The sequence below is a fragment of the Lemur catta genome, chromosome 6 (genome assembly GCF_020740605.2).
Source record: "Lemur catta isolate mLemCat1 chromosome 6, mLemCat1.pri, whole genome shotgun sequence".
In the NCBI taxonomy this organism is placed as follows: Eukaryota; Metazoa; Chordata; class Mammalia; order Primates; family Lemuridae; genus Lemur; species Lemur catta.
In genome coordinates, this window is record NC_059133.1 from 56,554,749 (window position 1) to 56,568,532 (window position 13,784).

Sequence of the window (13,784 nt, forward strand, 5' to 3'; positions counted from 1 at the left end):
TATCACAACAGATTGAATACAGATGCAGATAAAAGAATCTAGCCATCTTCTATTAAGCTAGACGTGAAATAGATTTGCAAAAATGTCAAACGATGCCATTCTTCTATTTTTTTCTTAGAAAATGTAGTTATTTCCCGTAAAATGTTATCTATTTAACATGTAATGGGTATATTATTGTGATTTTTAAATTAAAAAAATTAATATTTTAAAATTTTCTGTTTTAATTTCAAATGTGGTAAATATCAATGGCGATAACCCACAAAAAAGTTCTTTAGTACTTTTTAAGAATATAATGGGGCCCTTGGCCCCAAAAATGATTGAGAACTATTATTACAGCTCATCCTGAATTCACAGTCAGCTTTTCTTTCTATTAATAGTTTGGATAAGCCACTGGGCAAAGGCCTGAGAACTGGTAATGCCTGGTCACCACGTAAAGCCTATGATGTCCAAAGATTGGGGTGTTTCACTTGGGGGTCACAGTAGGGCCTGGGAAGGGTCTGGGGAGAGTCACAAACCTCCTTCTGCTGTATCTGCTTCTGCAGACAAAGTTTAGGCTCATTTGAAAGTGACAAGGGCTTGGCATGTGCCTCTCTTTATTCTTGGAAGGGGTGAATCAGTGCCTGTAGTATAACAGGCCCTCCCTCAAAGTTAATCAAATTCAGTTTGATAAAAGCCTTATACATACTGCAATGCAGACATTAAAAAAAACAATATTTGACCATGAAAAACAATGGTTCCTTAGGTACTTAGTCACCACGAGGTAGGGTGACCAACTTATCCTGTTTGTCTGAGACTTTCCTGGTTCTCACACTGAAAGTCCTATGTCTTGGGGTGATCAACTTGTACCAGTTTGCCAAGGACTGCCCAGTTTTAAAACTCAAAGTTCTACAACCCAGGAATTTCTTCAGACCCCTGCAAATTGGAATAATGGTTACTCAACTGGGAGGAGACATGTAAAAAATAAATAAATCATGTGATAAGCATTTAAAAAGAGGTATCCATAAAGGGCTACAGGGACACAGATAAATGAAAAATTAAAATCTGAAAAGAATTCCTGTTGGCTGAAAATCTAGTTAAGCTATAGTTAAGAAATGGTAATATTCATGTGTGTTTGGTGAAGGAGGAAAGTAACTTTCCGGGTTTTTTCTTTTGCTTATGATTCCAAAAATTAAACTTAAATGTCAGACTAAGCCCTAGCTCCTCTTTCTACACCCTCTCTCCCTGAACGATTCAGTCCTAAAGGCCTTAGGTGGGCATCCATGTGAAGGGAGGCCTGGTGCCAGGTGCTAGAGCCCCAGCAGGGTGGCATTTATGCAGGAGAGCAGCCCAGCATGGGGAGAAGACACTGAGGGGAGTGAGGAGGTCCAGGTAGGAGCAGCCTGACACGGGCTGTCAGAGCCTACACAGGCCTAGGAGAGGTGTCCATTTGGCGAACAATCCAGTTAGGGCTATTGGAGGTGGGATGAGAAGGGTATTTTTATAGGATGGCCATTCATGCAGGCGTTGAGGTTCAAGTGGGATGATAGGGTGTTAGCATTGGAGGGGCTGGGGGACCTAGCAGAGAGAGATGGACATTAAGTCATGTAAAGGTGGCATCCCCAGAGGAGGATCCCCGAGTAAGCTGAGGAGGGACTCCCTGCAGGGGAAGGCCTGATGTGGGGTATCACATCCTACAGCCCAAGTAGGGTGAAGGTGTCCCAACAGGGAGGTGGGCAGTGAGGGGTATGAGAGCCTACAGGGTGAGGAGGATATGGCGTTGTTTGGGATACAGCCACTGCGCTGGGCAAGAACTTCAAGGGAGAATGATGACATGGGGTTAAGGAGAGTGTCCATGCAGACAGTCGGCAGCCTTAGCTGGGTGAGGAGGGGTAGCCTGGTGTGGGGTGAGGAGTGTGTCCATGCAAGGAAGGCCCACTGAAAGGCATCAGAGTCCAAGTGGAGTAGGGCAAACAAGGATGTGTGGGTAGTCTGGTGTGGGGTGTTAGAGCTTGAGCAGTGAGAGGAGGTGTCCACACGGCGGACACAGTGTGGATGCGTGGGTGGAAGGCATCCACGTGTGTGTATCGAGGGCACCCAGCATGGGGAGTCAGAGCCTGAACAGGGTGAGGAGGGTACTCACGTTGTAAGAGCTAAGAGTAGCTTTTTGATCAAATAAGGATATCAAAGACAGTGGCAACCAGGCTTCTCATTGTTGGAGAAGGAGTTACAAATATAGAAAAGGGAGAAAACTAGAAAGAATCCTGCAGTGCTGGATTACCATTAAAAGTGACAGGATCAACAAAACCAACTCTTGGTTTTCAATATATAGCTAGCTCAATATAAACTTCTAGTCCTGTCCTTAGAGGGCTGCATATTGCTCCAATAGCAATATGCATACCTAGATCCCAGATCCTGACTCCTAAATGCCATTTTCTACTAAAAGAATCAGGACTTCTTGAGAAATGGCTGATTCCAAGCCTGGTGCAGGAAAAAATACAAAATTAGCCTGGAATATCCTGTGGTACCAGAAAGCAAGGAAGTGATGGGGACATGTCAAAGGGACGTAGAAGCCAGCTTGAAGGGACTCCCACTGGCCAAATCAGGGGTAGTTTAAACATCAAAGTAAATGACAGTAACAGATTATAACTCACTGGATAAAATTGAAAATGATGAGTCCATACTGATATTAATAAAGGAAGAAATCAAAATCTGAATGAACAGGAAATTTAAATAGTTTCAAGGTATCTTCCTCATAAATACTTATTAATTATACAGTAAGTTATCACTTAACATCATCGATAGGTTCTTGGAGACCAACTTTAAGCAAAATGAAGTACTGTATAACAAAACCAATTTTACCATAGGCTAACTGATATAAACAAGAGTTAAGTTCTTTTGGCATATAGTGCATCATTTTGCTTAAAGTCCAAGAATCTGTTAGCAACATTAAGTGAGGACTTAGTGTAAATGGAAAAAGAGTAACTTTATAGGTGAGAAGCCTGGCAGACCCCTCCTTAATCAAGTGATGAAATGAACATCGCAAGTAAAGGCATGCCTCACGAGCACTGCACGCCAATTGGTACATACAATCAGAAGAAAACAGCCTCAGCTGTCTGATATTCCTACCAAAATGCACAACCTGTGTCTAATCATGAGGAAGCATCAGACAAACCCAAATTGAGGGACTTCTACAAAATATGTGGCCTGTAATCTTCAGTGTCAAGATCATGAAAGTCAAGGAAAGACTGAGGAACTCCTCCAGGCTGAAGAAGATTAGAGAGATACGACAACTGAATGCAATGGGTCATTCTGGAACTGTACCCCGTTGCTCTAAAGGACATCACTGGGATCATTGGCAAAACTTGAGCAGGGCCTGAGAATTAGATGGCTGTAACATCTCAGTGTTAATTTCTTGATTTTGACAGTTATACTTTGGATATGTAGGAGAACGTATTTGTTTATAAAAAACATATCATAAGGCTATGTCAGCAACTTATTCTCAAAAAAAAAGTTTTTTATACTGTTCTTGAAACTTTTCTGTAAGATTCAGATTGTTTAAAAAACCACCTCATAAACTTACTGTTGTGTCCAATTAGTTGCAAAAAAAGGCAAGAAAAGAATCATTACTTTTAGCTATTACATAACACAAAAACTGTATAGTCACACAACTTCCCTGAGCTTCAATTTCCTCTATAAAATAGGGAGGTTGGATCAAATTATCTCTTATGTTCCTTCCATTATCATTTTCTCTTTCAGGAAGGGTGGTAGAGGTGGAAATCTTCAATTTGCAAAAGACTGTTCTCATCTTCCCTCAAAAACATCTGCATTTCTATGGATAAACAAAACTTAATTCACTGTCTGGGCTGTGGAAAAAGCCTCATACTCCAACCCTAAGAAAAGGCTGTGCTCTATTTCACAAGGTAGTCAATTTCATTTCTTTCCCATCCTTTTATCCTCAGGTTCAGTCAAAGGCTCTATTTAAATCTCCAAACCTTTGAAAATTCTCCTACTGAATTAGACTAATACAGTTCCTAAGACTTACAAGGCACTTTTAACTATTCCAAAAATTTCTGTATAGGTTCTCATTTTATCCTCCCAAACACTGATGATATTATCCTAACTTTACAGATTCAATACATTTCTGGACAGAAATCAATGGCTTATTTAAGGTTACACTATATCTAATAGGAACAAAAACCAAAATCTTCTGACTTCTAATTCTCTGTTCCTTCTGCCAAACTCAGCACTTGCGTTGACTGGCAGCAAAGTATATCTTTGAGTTTCTGGTATCATCCAGAACACACTCATGATGTGAGTTTCCCTGAGGTCTAGCACATATCCAACTGCCTTCCTTGCTATCTCCCACTCGGCGAATAGACACACTTAATATATCCAAAACAGAATTCTCGATTTTAAACTTCAGATGTGTTCTTTCTGCAGTCATTCCCATTTTCTCCTCAGTTACTAAACCCCAAATCTAGGCACCATTCTTGATTTTTCCCTTTGCCCTCACATCTGGTCCAAAGTATGTTGGACCATTCACTATTCTCCATCTCTACCTCCATTGCTAATTATACATTTACTTTCCCCTTGAAAACTCCTGCCAGCACAGTACTTTATTATTTTAGAATTTGGTTGTCTTGTCATATGGAGGCCCTGAATATCAGCTGCCAAACTTCTCTTCTCTCCTCTTTCTTTACTGATGGTTCTGAACAAAGTCTTCTGAATGCTCACAACTTTAATTTAAGTGCCTCCTTTAATCTTTGTAGATTTTTAAGAATGGGAAAAATAACATTATTTGCCAGCCTGGTCTGAGAGGAGTTCTGTTCGTGATAGGTGAAAAGACCTCTCAAAATCCCTTGGAAATCAAGGATTGACTCTGTAAAAAGGAGAGAAAAATAAACACTTCGAGAAAAAAACTCTACAGGGAAAACATGGCCACCAACATCAATAACAAAAATTATCAAGCTGTATTTCTCATTACTTAACTCTTGGCTACTAAAATAAAACTTTTATCTATATAGTACTATTGATTGGCTTAAAATTCTGCTTGATGGCCAAAGTCCTGTGTCAGCTGGTCACACGTGACTCATAGGTACCTTTCACAGCCAGGTATTTCACTGGGCTGCACACAGTCTACATCACAGCAGTGAGCCTAGTGTGTCACCCCAGATATGGAGAGACCACAGAATCACCTTGGATGTGCACCAGGGATCATGATAGGTGACATGGCCTAACCAGATAAAGGATCCCTTTGCCATGTGTTTTCAGAATAAGAATTAAAAATGATATTATAATGCTTTAGCAATATATCAATAGGACTGAAGGTTGAAAGTGTGTGTGTGTGAGAGAGAGTGAGAGAGAGCGTGCACATGTGCATGTGTGTGCAAGAAACACTGGGCAAAGATCATGACTCAAATTAAATGGTTACAGCTAGATCTGAACATGCCTGTGGTGCAACTCCTAAGGAATCATGAGGCCTAGATGACCTAGATGGTTCTTTCCAACTACTTCTTTACTATCTATCAAAATTTAGGAGCTTCTAGATAGCTGAACACGTGGAGGATCCTGGAGAGTGATGTACCCAGGAAGGGCATGGAAGTTCCTTGCCCCTTCCCCCCAAAAGAAAACAAACAAACAAACAAACAAAAAACCAAAATTCAACCAACTCCTGATTTTTGTAGTAAAGTAGAGCAGATAATCATCAAATAACAAGTATATCATGACTTCAGATTATACTATGTAATCTATTTTTTAAAACTACATATTTATCTTTAAATAATATAATAAGTTAAACATATGACTTAAGTTAACATTAAAATAAATTTGGCACAGATCAACTAATGGCAGAAACTGGATGATGGCCCAGAAGTGGACTAGAGGGGGAAACCAGCCTAGAATTAAAAATTTCGCATACATGGTTCCCATATGGATAATTAAGACCTGACAACACAGGCAAATTTATAGTTACATTTAATGTTCTAAAAGAGCTCCCCTATTTTGTGGTGGTTGTTACTTAAGGTGAAAGGTGAAGTGATTTGCTGGAGCAATGCAAGAGTCAATGTGAGAAACAAAATGAGAAAAAAATCCAGAAGTCCTTGGCTCAGGTTGCTGAAACCAACCCACTGTACCATGCCTCCCATTCTGTCACCATGGTTGCTTTTCTGCCAATAGCTCCTAAATGACGTCTTCAGAGTTCTGCAGAAAGAGGAAACAGCCAAGGGATCACAACAGTGAGCAGAAGCGGCTGGTGCCGCGACATATGTGGAAGCATTTGTCTTCCAATTAACTATTACTTTCTTTTCAACTAAACTCCAGCTTCCAGTACCAGAAAAAGATGTCCTACAGGCAAAACACATTCAAATCATAATACCAGGAGACAGTGCTCCATCTTACCAGATTTCCTACAGCCAAGACATTTTCAAAGTGTGGTGTCATAGGATGGTGCTCCATTGCCATAAACAGTGTATTCAGGACAATGCAGATGGTGATGGCTAAGTCCACGAAAGGGTCCATAACTATCAAGTTAACGATCTCTTTCAGTTTTATCCAGTAGGGGTGACACTCCCAGATGAGGAAAGTGTTGGCAAATTTATACCAGCATGGCGGGCACTTTCTCTGAGACTCTTCCAGTTCTGCAGTAAGTAAAGAACAAAGATGGCCCCTCAAGCACAGGGAGAAAACGAAGGGGACACACTATTAATCCTCATAGGTCGTTATCACTGTTATTGATATGAGAATAAAGGTTGCTTGAGTGCTGACATTCCTAAGTATTTCTCTTCTCTTTAAGATAGAGAGGAGGCATAATCAGTACAAGTCACTTCCCCGTTAATGATCTAGTTATAAATAAAACTGAGTATGGGAGTAGAGCACAGTGGTCAGGAGTTCGGCGTCTCCGATCTGGCTCCTTGACTGCAGCTGGCTTCAGCGCTCACAAGTAATGTGTGACCTCAGGCAAGGTGACTGACTTCCCTGCCTAAGATGACTGGGCTATAAAACAGGGTACCTCCTTTACAGATTATAGGACTAAATGAATCCTATAACCTCATTTAATGAACTTATATGAGTTTGATTAAAGACTAAATGTTGATGTATGTAGAGCAGTCAGCACAGTGCCTGGCACAAGAAGGCCACACAAATCAGGTTAAAATACCAGCTCAGACACTTGCTAACTGTGGGACTTTGGGCAAGTTACTTTAATTTGATGTGAGAATTAAATGAGCTAAAATATATAATCAAGTGCCTCAGAACACCCTAGCATATAGTAAGTGCTTTGGAACTATTTGCTATTATTAACAGAAGAATCAGTGTCCTTAGCCAAGTCACCCTGTGAAATACCTCTATTATGTTCTCAAAGAAGCACAAGTCACTGTCCCCGCCTTGAGTTCAGAACTCACAACTGAGTTAGGAACACAAGTTGCATTCCTTCCCCCTTTGACCCTTCCTCCCTCATCATCCCCTCTCTCCTCTCCCTTCCTTTCTCCTTCTCTCTTGCCCTTTCCTACTCTCATCCTTTACGTCTCTCTTTCTTTCTGTGGCTTCTTCCTCTTTCCCTCCCTAGGTCGTTGTTGTCTTTCTTTTTTCTTTCTCTCCTTCTTCTTTCTTATCTTCGCTGTTTCTTTTAGAAACAGAACCTGTCTTTTCCAAACAAGAACTCAGGTGAGCCTCAAGACATAAAACAAACCAGAAAATGCTCTAGTTAAAACGGGAATAGGATCATGGAGCCCGGTCCGATTGACGTCTTCCTTCCCTGAGGTACTCCCCAGAACCCCAGGACTCTGGTGCAGACTGAAAAATCACTGGACTAGAAGATCTCCAAGGTCAGTTACAAAGCAAAGATTAAAAAGGATGATTACACTTAAAAGGCAGAAAGCAACTCACCTGGTAGCTATAACAATCTAGGCATGAGGCCCTAGGCGACAAAGCTGTCAAGTGAGGATTATGAAATTCCAAGGACCTTGATCTAAGAGGATGCTTTTTAAGAGGTGTAATTTTGCAAACTTGTCAGAATGATAATCCTTACAAGCGAGATATTGATTCTACAGGGTTGGCTGTAACAGTTAGCTACCGCCCCCATCCCCACCAATGCTGCTGACAATATCAAAACATTTAGGGGATAAAAAAAGTTCCCCAACATTTCACCAAAACCAAGATGGCTCCCTTAAATCAGTCTGCCTTTCCTTTTCCGACCAACTGGATGTGCCTGTGATGATGGCTTTACTTTAGATGGGGCGGTTTTTGTTGGGTTTCTGATTGGCTCCTTGGTTGCTAAGAAAATGGTTGCCTTGGTTTTTCAGATTTAAGGGCCACAGCAAGCACCACGTGGGAGTTTGCGTGGGAAAGGAAGTCTGTGAAGAAAATTTGCTTTGGCTTCTTCCTCATACAACTCCCTCCCTTCCTAAGGTAAATTTAGTTTTCTTCCCCAAAAAAGTAATTGAAAAGGTTCTCTTATTTCCATAAATTCTTATAGTACATATTTGGAAATTTGGTTCCGTTCCTTTTTTTATCCTCTCCCTTCTCCAAATGTCTGCTGCTTGCTGGCACGTGGAGGTTGAAGCCATGACTGTTCACATTTCTGACAGTTGACACAATTGTAATGTTTTACAATGAACTAGGTTTCTAGTTTTGCCAGACAGCAAAGAGGGGTTTTCCTACCCTATAGGGCACCAAGAAGATTCCCACAGGGATACCAGATATCTCTTATTCAAATTTGCTGAGACAGGAAGAGCCTTTTCGCTCCCACAAAAAGCAACACAATGTGGAGCTGCAGGAGCTAGATAAGACCATCAGTGAATAAGGTTTATAAAGTGATTTGCAACTCTGCAAATTGTTACTGGTCCCATATACCTGAAATGGCTAAGTATTTGGTCTGTGGGAATGTGTTAACATATGGGGATGAGATGTCCAAAGGTTTGTGGGGTTTCCCTTTGCTTCTGGACATTTTCAGAGAGGCTGCTACAGGTCTTAACCTCAGGGTTACCGGGAATTATTTTTAGAGAGCACCTCATAATTCCACCAAGACAGTGGCTTTGGTAGGCCATTAGGTTTCTGAAGGCAGGGGCTTCTCTCAATTCAATTCAATAACTTTTAAGCACCTACTATATGCTGTGCAGAGTGAAAACACTGATGAAGAAGACCCTCCACCTTACTAAGCTGATAGCTGCACAGGAAAGGCAGAGACCAGACAAGTGAATTGTTCTGACACTTGACGCTTGTCGGTTGAATAAAAGAATAAACAGGCTGGGGAGTGGTGGTGCACGCCTGTGATCCCAGCTACCGGGCAGGCTGAGGCAGCAGGAGCACTTGAGCCCAAGAGGTTGAGGTTACAGTGAGTTACGATCAGGCCACCGCACTCCAGCCTGGGTGACAGACTGAGACCCTGTCTAAAAAATAATAATAATGATAAAAAGAATAAATAAATAGTGGCAGCAACAGACATGGCCAAGGAGTTTCTGAAACTATTTTACCGGAGAATCAATAATGCCAAGTACCATCACTGCTTCCTCATTCTTGCATCACCAACTATCTCCCCTTCTCCCACAGCGCTGCTGCTTTGAGAGGTGAGACTACAGCACTCTCTGCCTGCACCCTATGTCCAGTCCTCTGAATGTCCCCAAAGCTTATGGCTTTGCTAGTGGTGAACTCTGCTAGAATTCACTGGATCCTGCTTTAGCGTGTTTGTAACAGGATGGGGTGAGACAGTGCAGGCAATTTTGTCTCATTGAGGGCAGAATTCTGGAATTCACTGTGGTTTCTTTAAATTAAAATAATGTCAGAGTTTGCTAACTGAAAGTAGGAACAATTACTCATTCATGCTGGCTTTTATTGTTGTAGCAAACGTTAAATACAGAGGAACCAATGGTTAAGTACACATGGATCTTTCATTCCCTCTTATATTATTCAGGTCCAGCCATTCATTGCTCTTCGCTTGTTGCAGTTTTGTCCCATCAGCTTTAACAAAGGAGCCAAATACAAGGCGAGGGGACAGGAGGAATGTCTGACCAGGAAACGCAGGACAGGTATAGGACATGTGAACATCAGGGCTTAGGAGAGGGGACAAAGATCTGGAATGGTTTCTTTCTACTCAGGAACACAACTCCAGCTGTCGCTCTGTTCCCTGAGCTACCCTTAACAGCTCTTTGTAAAAACTGTTCGTGTGATGGTGAGTGGAGGGTAGAGAATGAGTATAGCAGGACAAAAAGAGAAAGCAGACGACAGGGAGAAGAGGAAGGAAAGAGAATAAAAAATGCCTCAACTCAGTAAAGGGATGGAAGCTCTAAGGTGCCCAAAAGAACCCTGGAGCACCAATGCTCCCCACCATTCCAAGCACAGCAAAATTCAGTTTGACAAACTTTCTTTGTGCATCTACTTTTGCCAGAACCTGTGCTAAGCCACTGTAGTAATCAATAAACAACTGTTGCACTGCACTGATGGTTCCCCTGTTCTGATGGCTCTGCCAATAATAAAATGTGTCTGTTGGAGGCTGTTAGTTTTTCTTTCCTAATTGCCATGGATACTCGGAGAAATCCTGTCTTGGTCTCCAATTGAATAATAAAATTAGCCAAAGTTCTTAAGCTAGCATTTCTTCGCTTGGAATTCTTATTATAGCTGTAGTTATTTGCCTGCAATCTCAAAGTCTAAGCTGCAAAGCTTAAAGATATTCTATCAGACAATGACCTCAATGATAATTAAAGAAAACAGGAATGAATAGAGGTTGTTCAGGCAGCTGAAAGCAGTTAGTTCAATATTCTTTCTACTTAGGCAGGGCGCAGTGGCTCACGCCTGTAATCCTAGCACTCTGGGAGGCCGAGGCAGGTGGATCGCTCGAGGTCAGGAGTTCGAGACCAGCCTGAGCAATACTGAGACCCCGTCTCTACTAAAAATAGAAAGAAATTAGCTGGCCAACTAAAAATATATATAGAAAAAATTAGCCGGGCGTGGTGGCGCATGCCTGTAGTCCCAGCCACTTGGGAGGCTGAGGCAGTAGGATCGCTTAAGCCCAGGAGTTTGAGGTTGCTGTGAGCTAGGCTGACACCACGGCACTCACTCTAACCCGGGCAACAGAGCGAGACTCTGTCTCAAAAAAAAAAATATATATATATATATTCTTTCTACTTGATACATTCTCAAGATTAGTCTAGTTAAGGTCTAACTCCTTGCACATACGTGGGGGGACGTAAACACCCTCAGGGAGTTCTTTTCCAGGGATTCTCCCTCCACTGTAACCTCCTCCCCCCCACACACACATACGCGCACGCACAGGGCAGAAGTGGGCATAAATGACTCAAAAAATAACTTGTCCCAAGGACACCAGGATAATTTTGAGTTTCCCTATCTCAGGGGCTCTAGTGATTGGTAGGTTAAGCCTGACTGTCTGAACTCTGAAGAACGGCAATCTGAGGCCTCGAGGGTAGTCTGGAACTATGATGGGACAACTCAGCTAAATCAACAGGAATCAAAAGAAGAAGACACATGCAGAATCAATCAGAATCTTGTGAGAGAAAACCTGTCACTGAATTTACCTCCAAAGAAATCAGGAGGAGCCTGGAATGCAGACCACAATTGGAGAGAGAGCCAACACTCTCTAGGGGGACTGTGGTCTAATGGGAAATATTCCTCAGCATGACAGGTTGTATCAGAGAACGATCTGATACAGAGACTTCAGGCACTGACAGCAACATTACTGTAGATGTGCTATGATTCAACAGTGGTTGCTCTTTCCCTGTGGCACAGAGCGCCTGAAGTAAGAAGGGTTTCAGCTTACCTAGTCACACATCAAATATATTTATGGATATGTGGGGGTGTTTGAAGAGAGACAGAATTAGGTGTAATCAAAATGCACAGTACATTCTTCCTTAAGGGAAAACCAAAAGGGCTATAAGTAGTTAAAAAGGAAAAGAGGAAGATACGTTTTGGGGTAGAGGCCATGAGGGGGATTCCACATTTTATGTCTCTGCAGTTCTTCAACCTACGTTCCTTTATGTCTTACAACACCTCGCTGGCTGCCCAGAATGATGATTACAGAGGCTTCTGGAGATCCTGTAGCTCACACATGTAGCTCTTCCACACTTCATACCTATCTGTGTACAATGCTGGCAGCAGATACGAAGTCTTTATTTGATTCTCTGCATGTAGATTTGGGAAGAGAATTTGTGATCCTGGTTTCTAAAACCAGTAGGCTCTATTCCTAAAGCTTAGAGGCAGTTTTGCAAAACTCAGGCCAAGGGACAGGGATTATATTTACCATGCACACTACATATTTATATCTCAGCAGCTAGGAGTGACATCACAGGGCACATACCTTCTACTAGTGTATTTGTAACAACACTCATTATACTGTTGATTCTGTCCTTCCGCCCATAGGAGGCCAGTTGGTCCATGGAAACTAAAAGGGATCCAGGGCCTTTCTTCTTAATTTCCACCTCAGTTGTAGCCTAAAAAAAACAGCAAATAGGGTGAGTAAAGTCTTAAAAACACAAAGTTGGGCCTTACTGGGTAGAAAGTCCAGAGTGTGGTCTTCATTATATTTTTGTACTTTGATCCTATAGTCCTATGCACTTCAAGATGCAGAATGAAATAGAATGGCCGTGAATTATCCTTAGTTCTCCAGATGATAAGATGAAGTCATTTAAGTTTGTGCAAATCTACAACAAACCCAAGAATCTGGCTGAGACTTAAACACCACACCTGGTTAATTCCAAGCATAGAGTAGAAAGACCAGATTCCCTAGGGGTACTACCACGAGAAGTAGATCCTAAGTTTTCTTGTCCTAATCTCATATCCACAGCTTGTGGCTAGAATTGGCCCAGAGGATAAAATATGTCAAATTCACCTTCTATTTGAAATTTTATTAAGGCCAAGTCCCTGATCACACTGAGTATTATAGATGATGTTTCTTCCCTGGATAGAAGCACTATTACTCTAATAAACTGCCCCTTCCAAATGCCAAACCTGAGCCTGAACAGTAGTAAATTGAAGTTCTACTCCAAATCTCCCCCAAGCCACTGTAAGGAAGTATGGCAAGATTTTGCTATCTTAATTAAACATACTACATCATAGTATGTCTATCTTGCCCCTTTTCAATTTTATTTCATGAGTTAATCTGCAAAGATCAAATTTCCAACCAAATAAAAATGGCAGAAAACATAATCATATTTTTACAAAAAATATTGTTATATGCCCTACCCTGGGCAATACTGGTATGGTAGATTACAGCGAAAGGTTTTTTAACATATTGACTGCCATGCTAGAAAAAAAATTTTTTTCCTTGGGGCCATGATATTTTATTAGGAAAATAGAATAAAAATTTCAAAAATAAAACGATCCTTTCTAATTTAGTGAGAAATTTGTTATTAGTGTTTTCTGTGTGAGTTATATGCAACTTGAAAAATAGTTCTCGCGGCTCCCAAGGTGAAGAGACATATAAATTACATATGCTTCACAAGCCTCTGGGCTCAAAACTAGTGTGAGTTAAACACAACTCACATGGTAGTTAATGTCCTCTGCTTATGATCTTTGTGAATATTCTACACCAGATTGGTTTTAATGGGGTGACTTAAAACCTAGCTCTCTAGTAACCATATTGTCCACTATGCCGTGTCATCCACGTAAACTTGACTGCTCTCCCACAGTGAGGTAAGAAAGAGGGCAGAGACAGTCACCACCCTGAGGGGACAGGGAGGAGCCACATTTGTATATGGCTAGAGAAGTATATGTCTGATCAGCACCAGAATGATCTGTGCTATTTTGAAAAGGAAATAATTACCTCCAGAGAATCACATCAAAAAACCTTCCTATCTCTACAC

At 41.4% G+C, this 13,784-nt stretch overlaps 1 protein-coding gene across 1 annotated transcript in view; it reads right to left on the reverse strand.

The window, feature by feature from the left end:
* SCN8A (sodium voltage-gated channel alpha subunit 8) overlaps positions 1–13,784 on the reverse strand; it is a 122,153-nt gene that overhangs the window by 43,071 nt on the left and 65,298 nt on the right. Inside the window, 2 exon segments of the mRNA XM_045554882.1 lie at positions 6,376–6,614; positions 12,281–12,413. Coding sequence (XP_045410838.1) covers positions 6,376–6,614; positions 12,281–12,413 — 372 coding nt within the window.